Here is a 17,807-nt window from a genome sequence, read left to right as displayed (position 1 = left end):
TGGCTGGCAATTCCCGATGTCCCCCAGGACAGGGATGTCCCTCCTGGCTGCCAGGGCGCTGCTGACTCAGATCCAGCTTTCCATCGACCTGGACCCCCAGGTCTCTTTCCATGGCCCTGCTCTCCACCCTCTCATTCCCCAGTCTCTCTGTACATCCAGGGTTGCCCCATGCCAGGTGCAGAACCCGTCACTTTCCCCTGTTGAACTTCACATGGTTGGTGATTGCCCAGCCCTCCCATTTGTGGAGGTCTCTCTGCAGGGCCTCCCTGCCTTTGAGAGAGTCAACAGCTCCTCGCAGTCACCGTCCCTGGAGGTGTCTGAGGACGGACTGGACGCGTCCGTGGCGGTGCCTTGGGCTCGGTGATCTCGGAGCTCTCCCCCACCCTCATGGCTCCCGTGCCTACAGCACCCAGAAGGCCCCGCGGAGCCGCTTCCGCCGCTGGGGCGGGCCGAGCTCGGAGCCGCCGCCGCCGTCATTGCGGACGGGACGATGTCTCGCTGCAGCCCCGCCGCCGCCCGCCTGCTCGGCCGCTTCCTCCGCCGTGAGTACCGGGATGAGCCCTCCCGGCCCCGCCGCGGGGGCCGCAGGCAGCGCCGGGGCCCGGCCGGGCCGGGCAGGGCAGGGGCCGGGCAAGGTCACGGCGGAGCGGGGCCGGGCGCGCTCGGCCCGCGGGCACCGGGGCGGGACACCGGGTGTGCCCGGGGGTCCCCGCGCTGCTCCCGGCGCTGCTCCGGGCCCTCGCTGGGCGTTCGGAGCGGCCGGGATCGCCCCGCTCGGGGCAGGGGCACGCCTGGCTCCCAGGGAGGTGTTTGTAAACGTAATGGGAAGTTCTCCCGTGGAGGGTGGGCGGCCGCAGGTGTGGGGACATGGAAAGGTTGTTCTCGGCGCTGTAGCCCCGGAAAGACTCCAAAGGGCAAGGGCCGGAATGGGCCCCTAGAGTTGGGGCTGGTCACTGCGAGAGCTGGAGGCCTCTGGAGGCCCCTGAGTTATCCTGTGGTTTCAGCACAGCGTGGTAAAGTTCTTTTTGTTACCAAGAATAAGGTTACAGGCCTCCCTTTGAGGACAATACAAGCGGTCCGAGACTAGTACTTCAGCTCGAAGCATTTAATATGTGTTGTTTTGAACATCACAATAAAAAATAAAGTGCTTTCCCTCCCCCCCCCCTTTTTTTTTTTTTTTCGTTCCATTGTGGTTTTTTTTGGTGCAGTTAGTGCTCCATCCTCTTGAAGAGGAGACTTGTAGATAGTAGAAGGGTAGTGGCTTCGAAGTGAAAGAGTGTAAGTTTAGATTGGATAATAGAAGAAATTCTTTACCGTGAGGAAACTGGAACAGGTTTCCCAGAGAAGCTGTGGCTGCCCAGTCTCTGGAAGTGCTTAAGGCCAGGTTGATGTTCCAGGCTTGGAGCAACCTGGTCTAGCAGAAGGTGTCCCTGCCCATGGCAGGGGCTTGGAACAGGAAGGTCTGTAATGTCCTTCCCAACCCAAACGATTCTGTGGTTGTGTGAGATCAGTGTGGCTATGCCAGGCACAAGAGCAGTTTCTTGGAATCTAAACAGAGAAGTTCGTGCATGAATTTGGTTCTTGCGGCTGGAAATGAATGAACAAACTTAAACCTACCTCATTTCACTGCACACGAAGTGTTTTTGTCCCAGTGGGATGGTGACTTGCAGGTCTGGTAACATGATCTCACAACCAGAGGCCGGTCTGAGTAGTTCCTGTGGCACACCTGCTGTCCGGGTGGGTATCTGTTCCTGCCTCTTGTAAGATCTCCATGAGCAGGACCAGAAAACTATTTATGCTGTTAATTTCTGCCACTTCAGCTTTTTGAATTGGCTCCCCTGGGCCAAATGAGAATTGGTTCTGATGGAGGGGAACAGATGGGAATGTAGCACCTTCCAATTTAGTTTAATTTATACTCCCAGCAAAGCTACTCTTGGGTGCAGTTTTATGTGTTAAAACTCTACATTGTTCCCTTTACAAATAGCAGCAAGAGATTTAGGGTACAGTTCTTAAAATTTTGAGTGGTAGAGGGGAGGAAAAGATCTAAGTGGATCAAGATGTGTCTTTTTACAGCTGTTCATTAAATCTTTTACAGAAACTCCTGCAAGATGAATTAGTCCTTCACTGGAAGTCTTTGGTTTGATACTCTTTTACCCCTTAAAGACTGCTGAAACCTTAAATTCGGACTTTGTACATACATTTTCACTACCAATTAACATCTGCTTCTCTCAGTGATTTGAAATCATGAGTTTCCGGTGTGTTCTGTTGCGAAAGAGATGCAAACTCTGTTTTTGTTGGTGCATTGCTGAAGGAGACATGCAGGGTGTGTGTCCCTAAGGTTGAGATCAGGAAGCTGTGGAAATGGAGTATGAAATATGTCAATGAATGGTAAGTGCTGCTCAGAGGTCAGCTCAGAGCACTGCTGGTGTGTGGACAGAGTCGGGAGAGACCTGTGCTTGTCCATACCCCGCCTTGAAGAGTTTTTGTAGGTGTCTAAACTGATTGGAGAGTCAGGATTAAGGATTCCATGTCCTGGGTGTGTTAGAAGGCTTTGGAGAGCTCTTAGATTAAAAGATTACAGTAATTATGTGAGTAACCCTGGCAAAGGATTGCTGCAGAAATAACAATCCAAACTGAAGAATTCCTTAATTGTTTTTATGTCAACAGTGTGGAGGGAGGGAAGTTCACAAACCTTTACCTGCTCACATTCTTGGTGGAGGATACCTAGGGGAAAGCAGCTTGTTTGCTTACAAGAAAGAGATGATTTATGCTGAGGAGACACTTTTTGATTAGGGAAAAAAGATGTGTTGAAAGGACTGAAAATTTTCTGAATGTCATTTCCTACTAGTCCTAGATTGGTTTTAATGAGATGGGTGTAGTGTAGGCACTGCATCTGCCCTTTGCAGCCTGATTCATGTACTTGATTCCTTAACCCCTATTTCATGGTCACAGGTTGGGAATTTGGCAAGGGAAGGGTGAGAGAAGAGAGCCTGGGGGCTGCTAAACAGGAATCCTTGGAGTGCATAATCCTCTTAAACAAATGAGTAAGGTGTTTTGAGCAATCCCTCAACAGCATGAAGACCTCTTTGTCAATAAGGAGCATTGTCTGCTAATGTAACTGGTAACTTCAGGGGTGAATTCTGGGGATGGGTTTATGCTCCTCTGTGCTATCAGGAGCTCCCCAGAACTGTTCCTGTTGTGTCCTCCTCAGGCCTTGCATTTGTTGGCAGAGGAAGGAGAAAGGAGATGGTCATAAAAATGTAAATTAAACATGTAGAAAATACTGAAAGGAATTCTCAGGAGCAAGCTGAAGGTCCATAACTGATGGAAGACAAATGGGGGTGGGGTTGGGATGTATGTGTGGAAAAAAAGACACAGCATTTTAAGTAGCACTCCTTGTACCTTGGTCCTTCCCTGAGTTTCCCCTGCAGTGGCCTCCGTTTTCCCCACTTATGTTGGAGCTCCTATGATTTCTAAGGCTTTCTTCTTTCCTTACATAGGTTATATAAAATAAAAGGAGGATCTTCCTTCATCTCCAAGTTCTGTGGCTATTTCAAGGAGCAGTAGAGGAAGAATTTCAGTCTTCTGGCAATGTAGGTGTCAGCTCAGGTCCTTGTGGAGAGGAATCTGTTGTTTCACCTTGCTTTTATACTGGGCTTGTTTTATGAGCAGCCTCAGATGCTACCTCAGCTTCCAAATGTCCTTTATTTTGGTTTGGGGTAAATATGGGTAAGAAGGAGACACTTTGATTGGATTTGTGTCCATAGGAAATCTTACAATAGGTCCTGAAAATAACAAGTTTTGAGCTTTGTTATAGTTGGGATGAAGAAGAGATTCAGCCTTTAGTGTCTGTGCTGTCACCTGGTTTGCACAACCCGAATAAGGAAGGGCTTGGTCTAGATGACCTTTAAAGGTCCCTTCCAACCCAAACCATTCTATGATTCTATGAAATGTAGCTTGAGTTGCATTGTTTTAAATGAGATTTGTGCCAGTGAGGTGTTGCTGCTCAAGGAGTGCCTGAAAGCTCAGTGTAAACAGTATTTAAATTCCATATGTGCTTTAACATACCTTGTAAATGGATCAGTTTTCTTTTTAACATGTAAATTCCTGCTTGGACTCCCTGATAAATAATAGGGTACTTTTCTAGAAAGGCTTGTTAGCTGTAATACACAGGTGAGCTGTAAGTCCTGCTTGAGCCTACAGATTGTGAGTTTTGTTCCTAAGAGGTAAATGTGGTGGATTTTCCAGTTATTTGTACTGGAGTGAGCTCTACTCTTGGCTGGGGCCTTGTTGCCTGGAAATGCCAGAGTAACCACCAGTAGTGTGGTGTTGGAGTAACTCTGTCCCTTAGTTTCTAATAAGGTTTCTTGACTATGAAACAGCTGGCGTTCCATAGACAAGCTTTTACCCCATTGCTAAATTTAGATCTTGCTTTTCAAATCTCCCCTGAAACAGCAGGGATTGGGTACTTGAGCACTTTTCATAACTGCTTGGTTGTCCTGAACGATGGACCAAAGTAGGCTCTTGCCCCATTACATGTCACTTTTCAGCTATACAGCAGTTGAAGTACTGGAAAACCAAAACAAATACATTCTGTTATTTGTATAACTTTATTTTTAAGCCAAAACTGAACAGGGGTGGGGCAGAAATGAATGGTCTGCCTGGGAAAGACTGTCCAGTCTCTTATTTTATTTTTAATACACTTTCCTAAAGGTCTATTACAGGCCTCTGTTGGACATGGTAATGTTACCTTAGAACTCCGACTTGACTCTTCCCCTGTGCTTTTGGGAAGAGTTGGATTTGATAAGACTTGTCCTTATGCTCTAGGACTTCATCTGGAGCCTTCACTTTTGTAACTTGGCCTGTAATTTAGATGTGAGCATTAAAATAGCATCACCAATGGGTTTGGCTTTTGCTGGTTCACAGCTGAAGAGCAAATTTTTTTTAAAATTTTTTTTTTTTGCCTCCAGTCTTCATGAAGCAGCATGCATTTACACCCAAGCACCCAAATTTGTTCTAGTAAAATCGATTATCTGAACGGGTTTGGAAGTTGTAAAGCATGTCCTGGGTGGAAGCTGAGACTTTGCTTCTATTTCTGACTCATACCTGCTGTGAACTTGGGCATGCCATTTCCACTTTCCACCTGTTTCCTTCTCATCTTGTATCTGTCCTAACTAAATTGCCAGCTGCTTGCACCCAGGACTTGCTGTTTGTGCCACGTGGAGCAGAACCTCATCCTGACCCATGCCCCTGCTGGTAACTGGGGCAAACGTTCCTGCAGCAGGTGGGGCCAGGAACAGAAGTACAGAACTGTATTGAGCCACTTTAAAAACCCCTGAAACTCAGACTCATCCAGCCCAGAGACTGCAAGGTGATTTTTAGGATTTTTTTTTTTTCCATAAATCACTTCAAAAATCTATTGCTCTCCAGACATTTGCCCATGCTAAGCTGCCTGTCTCTGGAGACAGCAAATGGCTCAAATCTATAGCCAGGCTTTTTGAACCAGCTGTATTTTCTCTGAAGTAGGGCCATACAATAATGTAAGAAGCACATATGGTTTTCAAGGGTAAATCCATACAAAGCTTAAATTCTAAGCTGCCTTTTAGATATCAGTGCCTAAATTTTTTTTTTGATAATTTAGAAAATGCTCAAGAGCTTTTTATCCTTGAAAAATATATTTATACGGTCTCCTGAAAATGGAGAATTGACAAGCTTTCAAAAACACTTTTGTGCAGTGTTACAAATACCTGAAAGTAGATCTGGAATGAACAGTTGAACTGGGAGTGGAGAATTGCTGTAAGGTGTAGAGAAATGTGACTATTTGTCACTTTGTTCACAACAAAGAGACTGTGGAGTCTCCCTCACTGGAGACATTCAGGAACCATCTGGACACAGTCCTGTGCAATGTGCTGGAGGATGACCCTGCTTGAGTAGTGAGGTTGGATCAGATGACCCACTGTGATCCCTTCCAACTTGATCCATTCTGTGGTTTTTTAAAAAAATTTTTTTCAAAGTACTGAAATTGCAGAGTGACAGATATGTGGCTAGCAAGCATCTCTCTCTTACTTTGCAGGTGGATTTGTCAGTGGTTTGGCACAAACTCTGTAAAACTTCGATCTGAATCAGTTTAGTGTTGCCTGTTTGTTCTTTCCCTTTGCAGGCCCATTTTCAGATAGTCATTCCCATACTCCTGGAAGCCTGCAGTGTTCTCCCCAAGGCATTGCGGGTGGTAAGGACTGTAACAACTCCTTCCCAAGGGGGATCATACTCTGCTGTGCTCAGGGTTGGGTTTCACCCAGGCACATCTCCTGACCGTGAGGGATTGCTTGAGTGGCTGGGCTCAGGTATATCGATTCCCTGCTCTCCTAACCAGCATTCCAGCTGTTCCTGTACTTGTTTTGCCTCTCCTTTGCTGGAAGCAGGCTGCTCTTCACCAGATGTGCCTTGCAGTTGATGCAGGTGCAGGGCCTTGTAGCCCTGCCTAGGAAGGCCAAGTTCTCAGCCAAGAGGAACAGAAAGAACATTCTGTGCTGTGTTCTGTAGCTGTGGCTCGTCATTCCCCTCCCACAGCCAGCCTGGTAGCCCCGTTCATTAAATCTCATCTTAGGCATATTTTCATAAAATGGTTTGGGTTGGGTTGGAAGGTGACCTTAAAGATCATCTCATTCCACCCACGTAGTCTGACATGGGCATGGGCAGGGACACCTTCCACTAGACCAGGTTGCTCCAAGCCCCGTCCAGCCTGGGCTTGAACACTTCCAGGGACAGGGCAGCCACAGCTTCTCTGGGCAGCCTGTGCCAGGGCCTCATCACCCTCACAGTAAAGGTTTTTTCCTAGTATCTAATTCAAATGTGCTCTCTTTCACTTTGAAGCCATTCCCCCTTGTCCTGTCACTACATCCCCATGTCAATAGTTTTGCCCCATCTTTCCTCTAAGTTCCCTTCAGGTACTGAAGGGAATTAGGTCACCCCAAAGCCTTCTCTTTTCTAGGCTGAACAATGCCAATTCTCTCAGCCTTTCCTCATAGCAGAGGTATTCCATCCTTCTCATCAACTTTGTGTCCTCCTCTGGACTCACTCCAGCAGCTCCATGTCCTTCCTGTGCTGGGACCCAGAGCTGGACACAGCTCTGCAGGTGGGATCTCACCTCAGCAGGGCAGAGGGGCAGAATCCCCTTCCTCAACCTGCCCACCCTGCTTTGGATACAGCCCAGGATACAATTGGCTTTTGTATGGCTTTTTCTAAGGATTTCACATGGATTTTCTCTGTTACTGCTTTGTATTTCCTGGTGTGATGAGTTCTGCAACTGTATTTGTTGTGATTTAGGTTAAAACCCTGCAGGTCACTGAGCCAAAGTGCACTTTGGCTGCTTTCCTTACAAGTTCGCTTCATCCTAGTCTGTACCTTTCTCTATGGAGTTTCACTTCGTGTCCGTGTGAAGCTGAGGATTTGCTGCAGCTCCTTAGAGAACAGCAGAAGGTGGCTGGAGTTAAATCCTGGGTTTGCCAGCACTTTCTAAGAACAGAGTAAGGACTTTAGATTTAGCAATAGCACTGATGTGTGTAGGCTGCTTCTGGCGTGGTTTGGTTTTTCTGTTCACTCCTTTGAGTACAACTGAAGCATAAAAGCAGTGTATCACTAAACTTTAGTTGGCAAAAGAGAACCGTGTAGCCCTGTGATGGAAATGTGTAGTACGTGGATCTGTATGTACTTGGATTTTTTGCACTCTCTTACTAACCCTAAGAAATTGTGTTATTATAAGAATTTAATAATGCATCTTAAATTCTGTGCATTATGCTAAAAATATTTCTTTCCTTCTTTCTCCTTAAAAGCTTTAGCTTCTTCCTAAAAAGAGAAAAAGAAAAAATTCTTCTTTTCTTGTTCAGACATGCCCAAGTATGTATATGGAACAGTCTGGGGACCATGATTCAGGATCTGTTATTTTGATTTCAGCTTCACTGTTTCCCTCCTTAAGTCTTAGCTGCTAAAGTTCTAAAAGAGCTAAAGGGGTGTGTAGTAACATATTGGTGTATATGTTGGGGATTCTGTATTAGGGTTGTGCCTTCCCAGGGTCACTCTATGTATAAATTAAGGTTTTTATGTCAAACACGTGCAGGGAGTAAATCGGTTCTGATCCCCTCAAAACTCTGGTGTTTAAAAAACCATATGGCAATAAATGTAGGTGTGCACCCTATTTATACCAGAAGCCTTCTCCCTCTTCCTCCTCTCAAGCTTTCTTCTGTGGTAACATTCTGTGCATTTGCTGTCAGCATTCCTTTCCTTTCAGCACAGATGCAGTCATTCTCCTTGGCTTTTTGTTGCCAGCACTCACTGTGCTCTTTTTCTACAATTATGTTGTGTTGTTTTCTCCTTTCAGCACCAGAGTTGTGAGAACTAAATTGAAAATCACTCTAGTGGAGTATCTGGAGAGCTGGGTTTCCTCATGAGCCCAAATGTGTGTCCAGCAGTGATGCCATAGCTATGAATCTTTTGGAAAAAGATCTCTTGCTGTCTGTCTTACTTGACATTAGGTTTTTCTTGGGCTGAGGGACCCTCAAGCTCCTCAGTGTCTCTCGTTGTCTGGTCTGGACTGTGCTCTGTTCACAGGAGGTATGACATAGTACCAGTGATGTAACAGCCTTTGGATATTGGGATTTTAGTTCTGCTTTGTCACTTTGCAGAATTTCTGAGAAGATAAAAACGTGTTCATTTGCAAATGAAAGCAGTGCTTAAGAAGTTGTTCCTGTCTTTGTTGGGAGGAATCCTTGTATCAAGTACTCAATGTGAGAAACCTCCCCTAATTTCTAGTAAACTGAGTAATCACTGTAATAGGGTGAGCTACAGGTGTTTAATGTCTTAGAATGACAGGCACTGAATGAGGCTTCAGGGCTGCTTTTGAAAACATGAGCTGCTCATAATTTCTTGATATAAGCACTGATTGATATGCACTTACTTGGTAGGACATTTTTTGACTCAAGTCTACCAAAGGAGGGGATTAATGGTTTCTGCTCTCTTCTCTTCTCTCTCCAGTTCAACAGAATGGAGTCCGACACTGCTCCTACACAGCATCCAGGAAAAACCTGTATGTTAACAAAAACACAAAGGTTATCTGTCAGGGTTTTACAGGCAAACAGGTATGTTTGTAAATAATTTCTTCTATCACCCTTTCAGTTCAGAAAGCTAACTGCCCAAAAAACATAATAATACATAAAATGGATTATATACTGCCTTTGTCTGTGTTGATAGGAAGCTGGACTTATTTCACCATCAGGAAGGTCCCTTCAGCAGTGTAGTTTACATTCTTTGGCCCAAATACTTGTGCACAAGCTTGAAAGTTGGTTTTGAGTCATCTCTGTTATTGTGCTTTTCATTTTTGTTTTTCATCTTGTATACAGCTGAAAGGGTTTCTTTGTGAAAGGCTATTTGCAAAAAAACTGCAAAAACCTCACCATTTTAGAAGTGCTTCTTTCACAAATGCATTTCAATATCAATGTCTGAGAATTAAATTTCTGTTTTTATTTCAGGATATTTAATAATTTTCTCAGATTCACTTTTACCTATTTGGAGGCAGAGAAGGCTGCTTTTGTAAAACCACCAGCTAGTCATGGATGAGCATGCTAATTTCTTCTATTTCACTGTAGTGTTTGTCATCTGCCAGACTTGATGTGGAAAAGAAACTGTGTCTGCTGTGTCTGCAGGTGTATTAGCAGCACACAACAAAATATCCTTTAGCATGCAACCACAGTGCTCTGATTAAAAAAAACCAAAACAGAGCATATTAGCATATTCCAAATGCATTTAAAACATGTGGATGCACTCTTCAAAATATCTGATTATATATGTGTAGTGAAAACTTCCCTTCTTATTGTAAATTTCAGTGACATAAATTGCCTTCAGAGTTGCAGGTAACATCAAACTTTTTGGTTAATTTTATTTGCTATTACATGCTTTCTAACTTTACGTATTTTCTCTCTCCTAGGGCACCTTTCACAGCCAGCAGGCATTGGACTATGGCACCAATCTAGTTGGAGGAATTTCTCCAGGGAAAGGGGGAAAAACTCATCTAGGTCTGCCTGTGTTTAATTCTGTGAAGGAGGTAATTTGCAGCAGTGACTGGAGGGCACAGAGTTTAAAGCTGCTGAAGGGCTCCTTATTTCATTGCTCACACTGGAGAGACAAATATTTGAGCTGTGGATGTCACTGGGCAAAGAGTGAAATAGAGGCTTTGTAAAAGAGGGAGCATTCACGGTGGTCAGGCACAAGTTTGGCTTCCACTGTGAAGGTCACAGAGTCTGGGTACACTTGCTTTATGAAGGCAGCTAGTTTCTGATTGATTCTAGTGTGCATGATGAATTTTTAGCAAACTGTTATGTAAGAGTATTTATGATGGTGATCATGGGGCAGAGCCTTTCCAGACAATGGTCAGTTCTCAGTTCCCTGGTTGTGTCCCATCTTCAGGGAATTGAAGACTTGCTTAGGTAGTAGTAAATTAATACATATCCTTAATTCATGCCTGAGAGTGGATGTATTTTAAGTGGCTTCTTGTCAAACGTTCTCTTCAGCCCCACTAAACACACGGTGCATTTTTTGTTGTGTCTGTTGCAGGCCAAAGAACAAACGGGTGCTTCAGCCACTGTCATCTACGTCCCTCCCCCCTTTGCTGCTGCTGCTATCAACGAGGCCATCGATGCAGAGATGCCCCTGGTGGTGTGCATCACTGAGGGTATCCCCCAGCAGGACATGGTGCGGGTCAAACACAGGCTGCTGCGGCAGAGCAAGACCCGGCTGGTGGGCCCCAACTGCCCCGGAGTCATCAATGTAAGTGACCTTTGGCTTTGATCCAAGGCTGAACTGTTCCTAGTGGTGGTTTGAATGTTCCATCTGACTTCTCCCACTCTTTCCTTAGCCTGGAGAATGTAAAATTGGTATCATGCCTGGTCACATTCACAAGAAGGGAAGAATTGGTGAGTTTTTGCATATTTATGCGTCATCTAAAACACAGTTTTGGTGCTCTAGTGTTCTTCCTCATGAGGCAAGGCACATCCTGCCCTGAATAGAGTTGATAGCACTGTGGGACAGCTTGTCTGTCCTCAGTTTATACATGAATTTTGGCATTATCAATCCTGAAGGCCAAAATCAGGAAGTCTTCCATAGTGGGCACAGGGTACTGGTGGTAGAGGCAAAGCAGTTGGGAGTTTCACTGACGTGGTATCCTTAAAGGAGAGTCCTGAGGAAAACTCCCATTTTTCTTGGGATTTGAGAGCACTAAGCTCTCCAACACTATTCCTTCCAACTGCTTGGCTGCTTAGGACTGGGATCCTACACTTACAGTGATCTCAGCATTACAGCAGAGAGGAGAGACTACAGGCAAGTTTATAACATGCTAATTTAGACAACTATGAAACTATCCCAAGTGGAAGTGACAAATATACCCATTTCTCAGGCAGTGTGGTTAAGGGCAGGAAGGCAGTGACTTGTTCATAATCAATGTCAGTCACACCCCCTGTGTGTAAAGAGTTACACACCCTGTTACATGCAAGTCTCTTGTCCTGACTTCTGTCAGCTCCTTGTTGTAAACTATAGAAATAATGCAGTTCAGGAGCTTTAGAGAAAATTCTTCCAAAATATGCATTTGTACTTAAGTAGAGCTTCAGAAATACTGTTGCAGACAGCACATGCTGCTGTTGCCTGTCTGCAAGGCAACCAGTTTCACTTGAGCACAGTAGTACCCTTTGCAACACTACCATTTTTTTGGATGGAAAGTGTGTTTATTGTGGGAAAGCCTGTTCAATGCTGTTGAACTACAGGGACTCAGTGCAGTTTTTCTAGCATGAGGAGCCATCTCTGCTATGTAACCACTTCTGACCTGAGAACAGACTGCACCTTGGGAATGCTGGAAGATGTGTTAACACTCATGTTCAGCCTCCAGCTTTCACAAGTACCTGTAAACTTGGAATTGAAAAATCACATGGCTGCAATTATGCCTTTATAAAAACCACTGAGCCATTACTCTATGACTGTAAAAGGTAACATCAACCAGTGTTGCCCTGAGCTCCCTTCTGAATCAAAGTTCTGTTCTGATTTTCCAAATATATACAAGAAATGTGTTGCAGTCACAAGTTACTAGAATCTGAGTGCAAGGCACACCGAGTGCAAAAGAATATTTAAAATCTTGAATCCAGTAGCTCTGCCGTTGCTGGAAATGTTTTCAATGGTGATCCCAGGATCAAGGAATAAAAATGTAGCTTTGCTACCCTCCCAGTTTCATCTAACACTGTGACCTTTGGTGATGTCCTCTCCAGCCTTCCATTACTGTGAGGAGTCCAAGAATCATCTGAATATACTGTGATGCAAGGTATAAAAATAGCCACAATCTTTGGACTTTCATCTGTAGCTTCTCTGAGGCAATCTGATCTTAATGGTAAACAGGAAGGCCTTTTCAAGCATAGCAAGAAGAAAACTTGTGCTAGAAGACATCTGAGCTGGCCAGCAGTATAAATAGTTGATAAAACTAAGGTTGTTAGTCTGGTGGTGTATTTCCTCCTCTGTTCATGCAATGTATGCACTATATTCATTGTTAGATGGCTTGAAGTAGATGGAAGATAATGCCTGTTTCTCCTCAAAACTTTTCCTTTTGTAGTGTTAACAGAAGTCTTGACTTGAAAAAATGAGCAAGAACCCATGCAAATATTTTGCCCCTGCTCTAAGCTCTGTGCTACCTTCCATCCTGAATTTAGAACTGGGATTGTGGTCTCTTGTGATATTGTAATGTAAATGCCAGATGTGTTCTGTAGAGCAGCAACAAATACCTTAATAGTGATAACTTGCATTTGTGCAGCATTTTTCTGTTCTGGAAGATCTCTCGTGTGCCTGGCCATACTGGGGATGTGATTAATACAGAAGTCTTTGGTTAACTGTTGAGCTGCAACTCTGTTTCAAGTTCAGTGCATCAGCTACTCACATACAAGATAAGAAGTATGTTCTATTTGCTTTTCAGTTTTCTTTCCTGGTAAGGCTTTAGCATGACAAAAATACTGAGTTCCTGGGCAGCTTTAGTCCATTGGCAGTTAAGTGTCAAAAGGTGACAACCAAGAAATAGTACAGAAAGAATCTTACAGAGTGTTTTGGCAAGGACAGCTGGAAAACCTGGAATCTCATGTTGTTTATTGAGGTGATTTTCATTAGTGGAAGAACAGCTGCCTCTAGTTATGTGCTGTGTTAGTGGTAAGTTTATCTTCTTTTCTTTCCTCAAGGTATTGTGTCAAGATCTGGAACGCTGACATACGAAGCTGTTCATCAGACAACACAAGTTGGGTTGGGGCAGTCTTTTTGCATTGGTAGGTTCCATCAGAAACAGACTAATGTGCTTTTTCTTTACAAGCATAAATCCAAAATAATTCCTTTTTGCAAGTGTAGAATTTGCTGAATGGCAGTTGTGTTGAGAAATGGGATCCCTATGTGCTGTGAAGAGTATAGCCCTTCTCTGTTATCATTTCCACATAAGGTTAATAAAAGCCTTAAAACCAGCTTTGAACAGAGAACTGCCAGCAAATATGATGTCAATTCGGAAACAGATTGTCCCAGTAAGTTTAGTATTATAAAGGATTAGGGCATTCTTAGGTATTTAGTTGGGTGTGTTAAGGAAATTAAATTTCCTGACAGCACAATTCTAGAGCTGGGGTCTTGGTCCTGCTGTGTTCATAACATTTTGTTTATGGTTTGAAAGGTGAACATTCAGATATCAAAGCTTTCTGTAAATTGTGGGCGAGGTATTTGGAGCAGGAATTTGACACACTATGACTTGGGTAGAGCCTTCAGAGCTTCCTGTCTTATGAGCCTTTGGGAATACTCCTCATGCTGAAATTTACTTTTAAACTTCCATTGTAAATGCAGTGTCTTTATCTTGAGTTACTCTTTATTTGTGGTTTTAATTTTTTTTCAGGGATTGGAGGTGATCCCTTCAATGGAACTAATTTTATTGACTGCCTCGATGTCTTCCTGAAGGATCCTCATACTGAGGGGATCATATTGATTGGAGAGATTGGAGGAAATGCTGAAGAAGATGCGGCAGCATTTTTGAAAGAAAATAATTCCGTAAGTCTTAAAACACTTTGCTTCCAGACACCTTCATAGTTAGCTGGCTTTTGTTGCTGCATCAAGACTGAAAGCTCGGTTCAGTCTCTAATCACTATTTACAAAAACCCCAAACAGTCATGGGTTTTTTAAAGAAAAAGAGTTGAAATTAAGAGTGGTGTCGAGGTTGGACTCAATGATCTTAGAGGTCTTTCCAACAATATTCTATGGTTCTGTGAACTAGAGAGCGGTGTCAACTTAAGAATTTCATTCCTGTAACAATATTTGTAGTGACTTTTTTTTTTTTTGTAGTATGCATGGGTCTGTAGAGAGATTTAAAATTTCTGTTTGCTTCTGGTTTATGATGATTATTGGGAGAGGAAGTATTCCACACTCCTTTGAGCTGTCTGAGCTGTTTAATAACTTTGCCTGGTGAGTTGATATTTAAATAAAAATACAAAATGAACAATCTGCCACCTGGAACTGCTTTTCCTCTCACCCTCCTCCACATAAAACGTTTCTCTCTTCCCAGGGCCCCAACGCCAAGCCAGTGGTGTCCTTCATAGCCGGCCTGACGGCTCCTCCGGGCCGGCGGATGGGCCACGCTGGAGCCATCATTGCTGGGGGGAAGGGGGGAGCCAAGGAGAAGATTGCAGCCCTTCAGAGTGCAGGGGTTGTGGTCAGCATGTCCCCTGCTCAGCTGGGCAGCACCATCTACAAGGTTGGTTCCTCAGGCATTGGCTCCTCCAGAGCAAGAAGCCACTTCTGAGGGAATACGAGTTGGGAGTACTTCTCTTACCCAGATACTCTCTTGCTCTGAACTTGCTTAAACATAAGAACTCTCTTGGCTGGACAAGCTGAAATTAGTACATAAAAGATATGTGCATGCATTAATACTGTTTTATAGAAAAGTAAATGTAACAAAATAGAGAAGAGATTACATTCTGCTTTCAAGCGTAGCAACTTGTTGAAATTGTTTTCTGGATGCAAAGAGCCTGAATTAATTTAAAATATGAGAACATTATTTCTAAGTAGGGTATTTGAGGAAGGAGAGCCTTGGCATATAATTCAGAGTTGTGGTTGAATATATACAGCTGAAAAACTGACGTGTGGAATGGGATTATTTGCATTTTACTTAATTCATATCCAAAAAAAGGGATTGCTTCATAGCTAGAGGAGATGCATAATTCAGCTCTGTTAGGTATTTTTTGTTTCCTATGGTGACTGTATAGTACAGCATCTCCACAGGTTGCTGTGGGATTCTTCCCTTCTTCTATTGTGCTTTTTCTTTACTGAGATGAAAATCTTTATTTTGTTGCTCCCTTGGCTTGAGTTGTTTACTGTAAGGATTCTACTGCAGTTCTGATGCAGAATTGATGTTTTTCAAGCCCATTATGTTGTGTCTGGGAGCAAATGGTTCCCTGACAGCACTGCAGTCTGGCAGTGACTGCAATCTGGCTTTCCAGAGCTGGCTTGGTAATGTGAGGTGGGAGAATGCTTATTTTCCTTTCCCCTAGCTTGCACACTTCACACATTTTATATTTTAATTTTTAATACCAATTTCTAATTCTTAACATCAGATTTCCAAAGATAAATACGAAGTAATTTGAAATAGAAGAGTAATAGAAACATTTTCTGTTTTCCCCACTGGTAACGTCTGTGTGCTCTTTGCAGGAGTTTGAGAAAAGGAAATTGCTGTGAGAGAAGACACGTTGGAATACTGTCTCCAAAACACCAGTGCAGCACCCGGCCTCCGCTTACCTTTTGTCTGCTAATCTTCAGTTGCCCCAATGACTTGACATTGGTCAATGAATTTGACTCGGAAGCCATAAACCTCCTGGCTAAACCTGTTTTGATGTCTCCTTGTTTCAGACGTTGTCACCCCGTTGTAAATCACAGCAAATTAATAAATCTACTACTAAATCTGACCCATCTTTTGAATTCCTGAAGCAGAGGCGTTTCTTCAGTCATCATAAACAAAATCTTTTGTAACTTAAGCACTGCCCCCTTTTCAGGTAAAGTTGCTTGTAGAGCTGCTTTTAAGGATCAAGGCATTGACTTTATGCACATACCACACTTTGCTTTATTTTTAAGAAGTCCGGTCGTGCTCGTTCGTTGCTGGCCAGTACCTTTGAACAACAGGCCAAAGTTTCCGTCCATTAAACCAAAGCTGCTGGATCTGAAGGGATTGGTGTTGATCCACGTAGCTGGATATGCCTGTGGTCCAGACTTTCTCTTCAAGGCTGTTGAGCCATGCACAGTGCAGTCCTCTACTGGCAAGGAATTCTGTTTGTTGTGTATAGAGATGGAACTGTTATTGATAAAAATTAATATAATTTCACATGCAAACTATATATTCAAAATTGTCTGTAGCTATGAAGATGATTTGGTCTTTAGCTTATATTACCTTAATTTCCACCTTATCTTAACTAGTGTTGCACTGCTTGTGTTCTGAAATCCAAGTAACAATGGGACATAGTGGAGGAGAATTATTCTCTGGAAAAGAACATAATAAGATAACTTTCTTGTTAACCACTCCCAGCACTGTAATGGAAACCCCCTTTTTTTTTTACTGTGGGTATAGCCCAAGTATTGTGCCTATAAATGTTGCAAGTTTTATCAGGATGGACTAAACCCCAAATTGCTTTATATAGAGGACTGAAAGTTCATGTAACCTGGCACTTGTTTAAAGCTAACCTTGTGTTCCATAAAGGTGCTGTTACGAAAACTCGTGTCGTTATTTATTTAAAACTGTTCTTAATGTCCTCATCAAATAAATCCCTGTGGAATTTCTCTTCCTGAGGCAAGCAGGTGTGTCAGTACTGACATTTGCAGCTCCTAGAGCTAAGCCCTGATGAAGTGCATAAGGGACAGGTCACATCTCTGCACACTGAAGGTGTATTAATGCACCTGATGTATGGTCTGGCAGCAGCCAGGTGTTCCAGGCCTTGGAATGATTTACTGAAATGAACCTGACACCTTGTCACTGGACAGCTGAAAGCAGGATTGAGCAGTGAATCATTTGATAAAGCCTGTGACAACAGATAAGAGCTTTTTTTACTAGATCTGCTCAGTTTGCTGGTGGTGCCTGTTTTAATCTGGAGCAAAAAGACTGACAGGTGCCCTTTAGAGAAATAGTGCTACATTGTCTTAGTCTGGCCAAGAGTGCAATTCCTCAGCAGTGAGTGTCACGGAATTGCAGCCAGTCTCCTTATGAGCCTGATGATCAGAGTAACTCATGGTAGTGCTGTGCTGGTGCCCTTTGGGATGTGCAGTGCTCTGTGATGAACTGCCTGGATTTCATCCCTGTAACAGATGCTCTTCCAGGACAGTTGAGGTGAAGGGAGTTTCCTGCTAGGGTTTGCTCCTTGGAAGCTCTTTTAGAGGCACCAGCTATTTTAGAAGACAGCTATAAACTCCACTGATTGCTGCACCCTTAGAAAGTGTTTCCTTCTATCTTGAAATCTGAGGATGGGTTTAACAATTCACCCTGGTCTAAGGTTTGCAGCAGAGTCCAGTGCTGCTCCTCAGCAGCTGCCTGGATCTGCTCCAGCCTGGACACCTGGAACTGATGTCACCTCAGGATGGGGAGGAGAGGGACCCTGACCTTGTCTGATAGAAAGGGTTGGACTGCACAATATCACAGTTTTGCTGCCTAAAAATGTGCACTTGACAAGTACCAGCTAATTAATGACAGTGTCTCTTTGGAAAACATTCACATCTGTTTAGTACCA

The 17,807-nt window shown here is 43.7% G+C and overlaps 1 protein-coding gene across 2 annotated transcripts; it reads left to right on the top strand.

Moving 5' to 3' along the window:
- Positions 1-434: 434 nt before the first annotated feature.
- SUCLG1 (succinate-CoA ligase GDP/ADP-forming subunit alpha) lies at positions 435-16,801 on the top strand. 2 transcript variants are annotated; one of them, XM_032109481.1, is made up of 9 exons: positions 435-542; positions 9,031-9,134; positions 9,980-10,096; positions 10,606-10,818; positions 10,907-10,964; positions 13,254-13,337; positions 13,943-14,094; positions 14,606-14,794; positions 15,748-16,801. In XM_032109481.1, the coding sequence occupies exons 1-9, from the start codon at positions 491-493 to the stop codon at positions 15,772-15,774; spliced, it is 996 nt and encodes a 331-aa protein (XP_031965372.1). In that variant the 5' UTR covers positions 435-490; the 3' UTR covers positions 15,775-16,801. The 2 variants fall into 2 exon arrangements, with proteins under 2 accessions (XP_031965372.1, XP_031965373.1); XM_032109482.1 differs by lacking the exon at positions 435-542 and adding an exon at positions 3,515-3,593.
- Positions 16,802-17,807: the final 1,006 nt, after the last annotated feature.

Source organism: Corvus moneduloides, chromosome 5 (assembly GCF_009650955.1).
Source record: "Corvus moneduloides isolate bCorMon1 chromosome 5, bCorMon1.pri, whole genome shotgun sequence".
Lineage (NCBI taxonomy): Eukaryota > Metazoa > Chordata > Aves > Passeriformes > Corvidae > Corvus > Corvus moneduloides.
This window is presented reverse-complemented; position numbering and strand designations above follow the sequence as displayed.

Excerpts from the sequence above, each read along its gene's own strand:
- SUCLG1 (XM_032109481.1), top strand. The coding sequence starts at position 491 with ATGTCTCGCTGCAGCCCCGCCGCCGCCCGCCTGCTCGGCCGCTTCCTC. Across the intron at positions 13,338-13,942 it reads GGGGCAGTCTTTTTGCATTG|GGATTGGAGGTGATCCCTTC; the intron begins GTAGGTTCCATC and ends ATTTTTTTTCAG. Across the intron at positions 14,095-14,605 it reads TTTTGAAAGAAAATAATTCC|GGCCCCAACGCCAAGCCAGT; the intron begins GTAAGTCTTAAA and ends CTCTCTTCCCAG.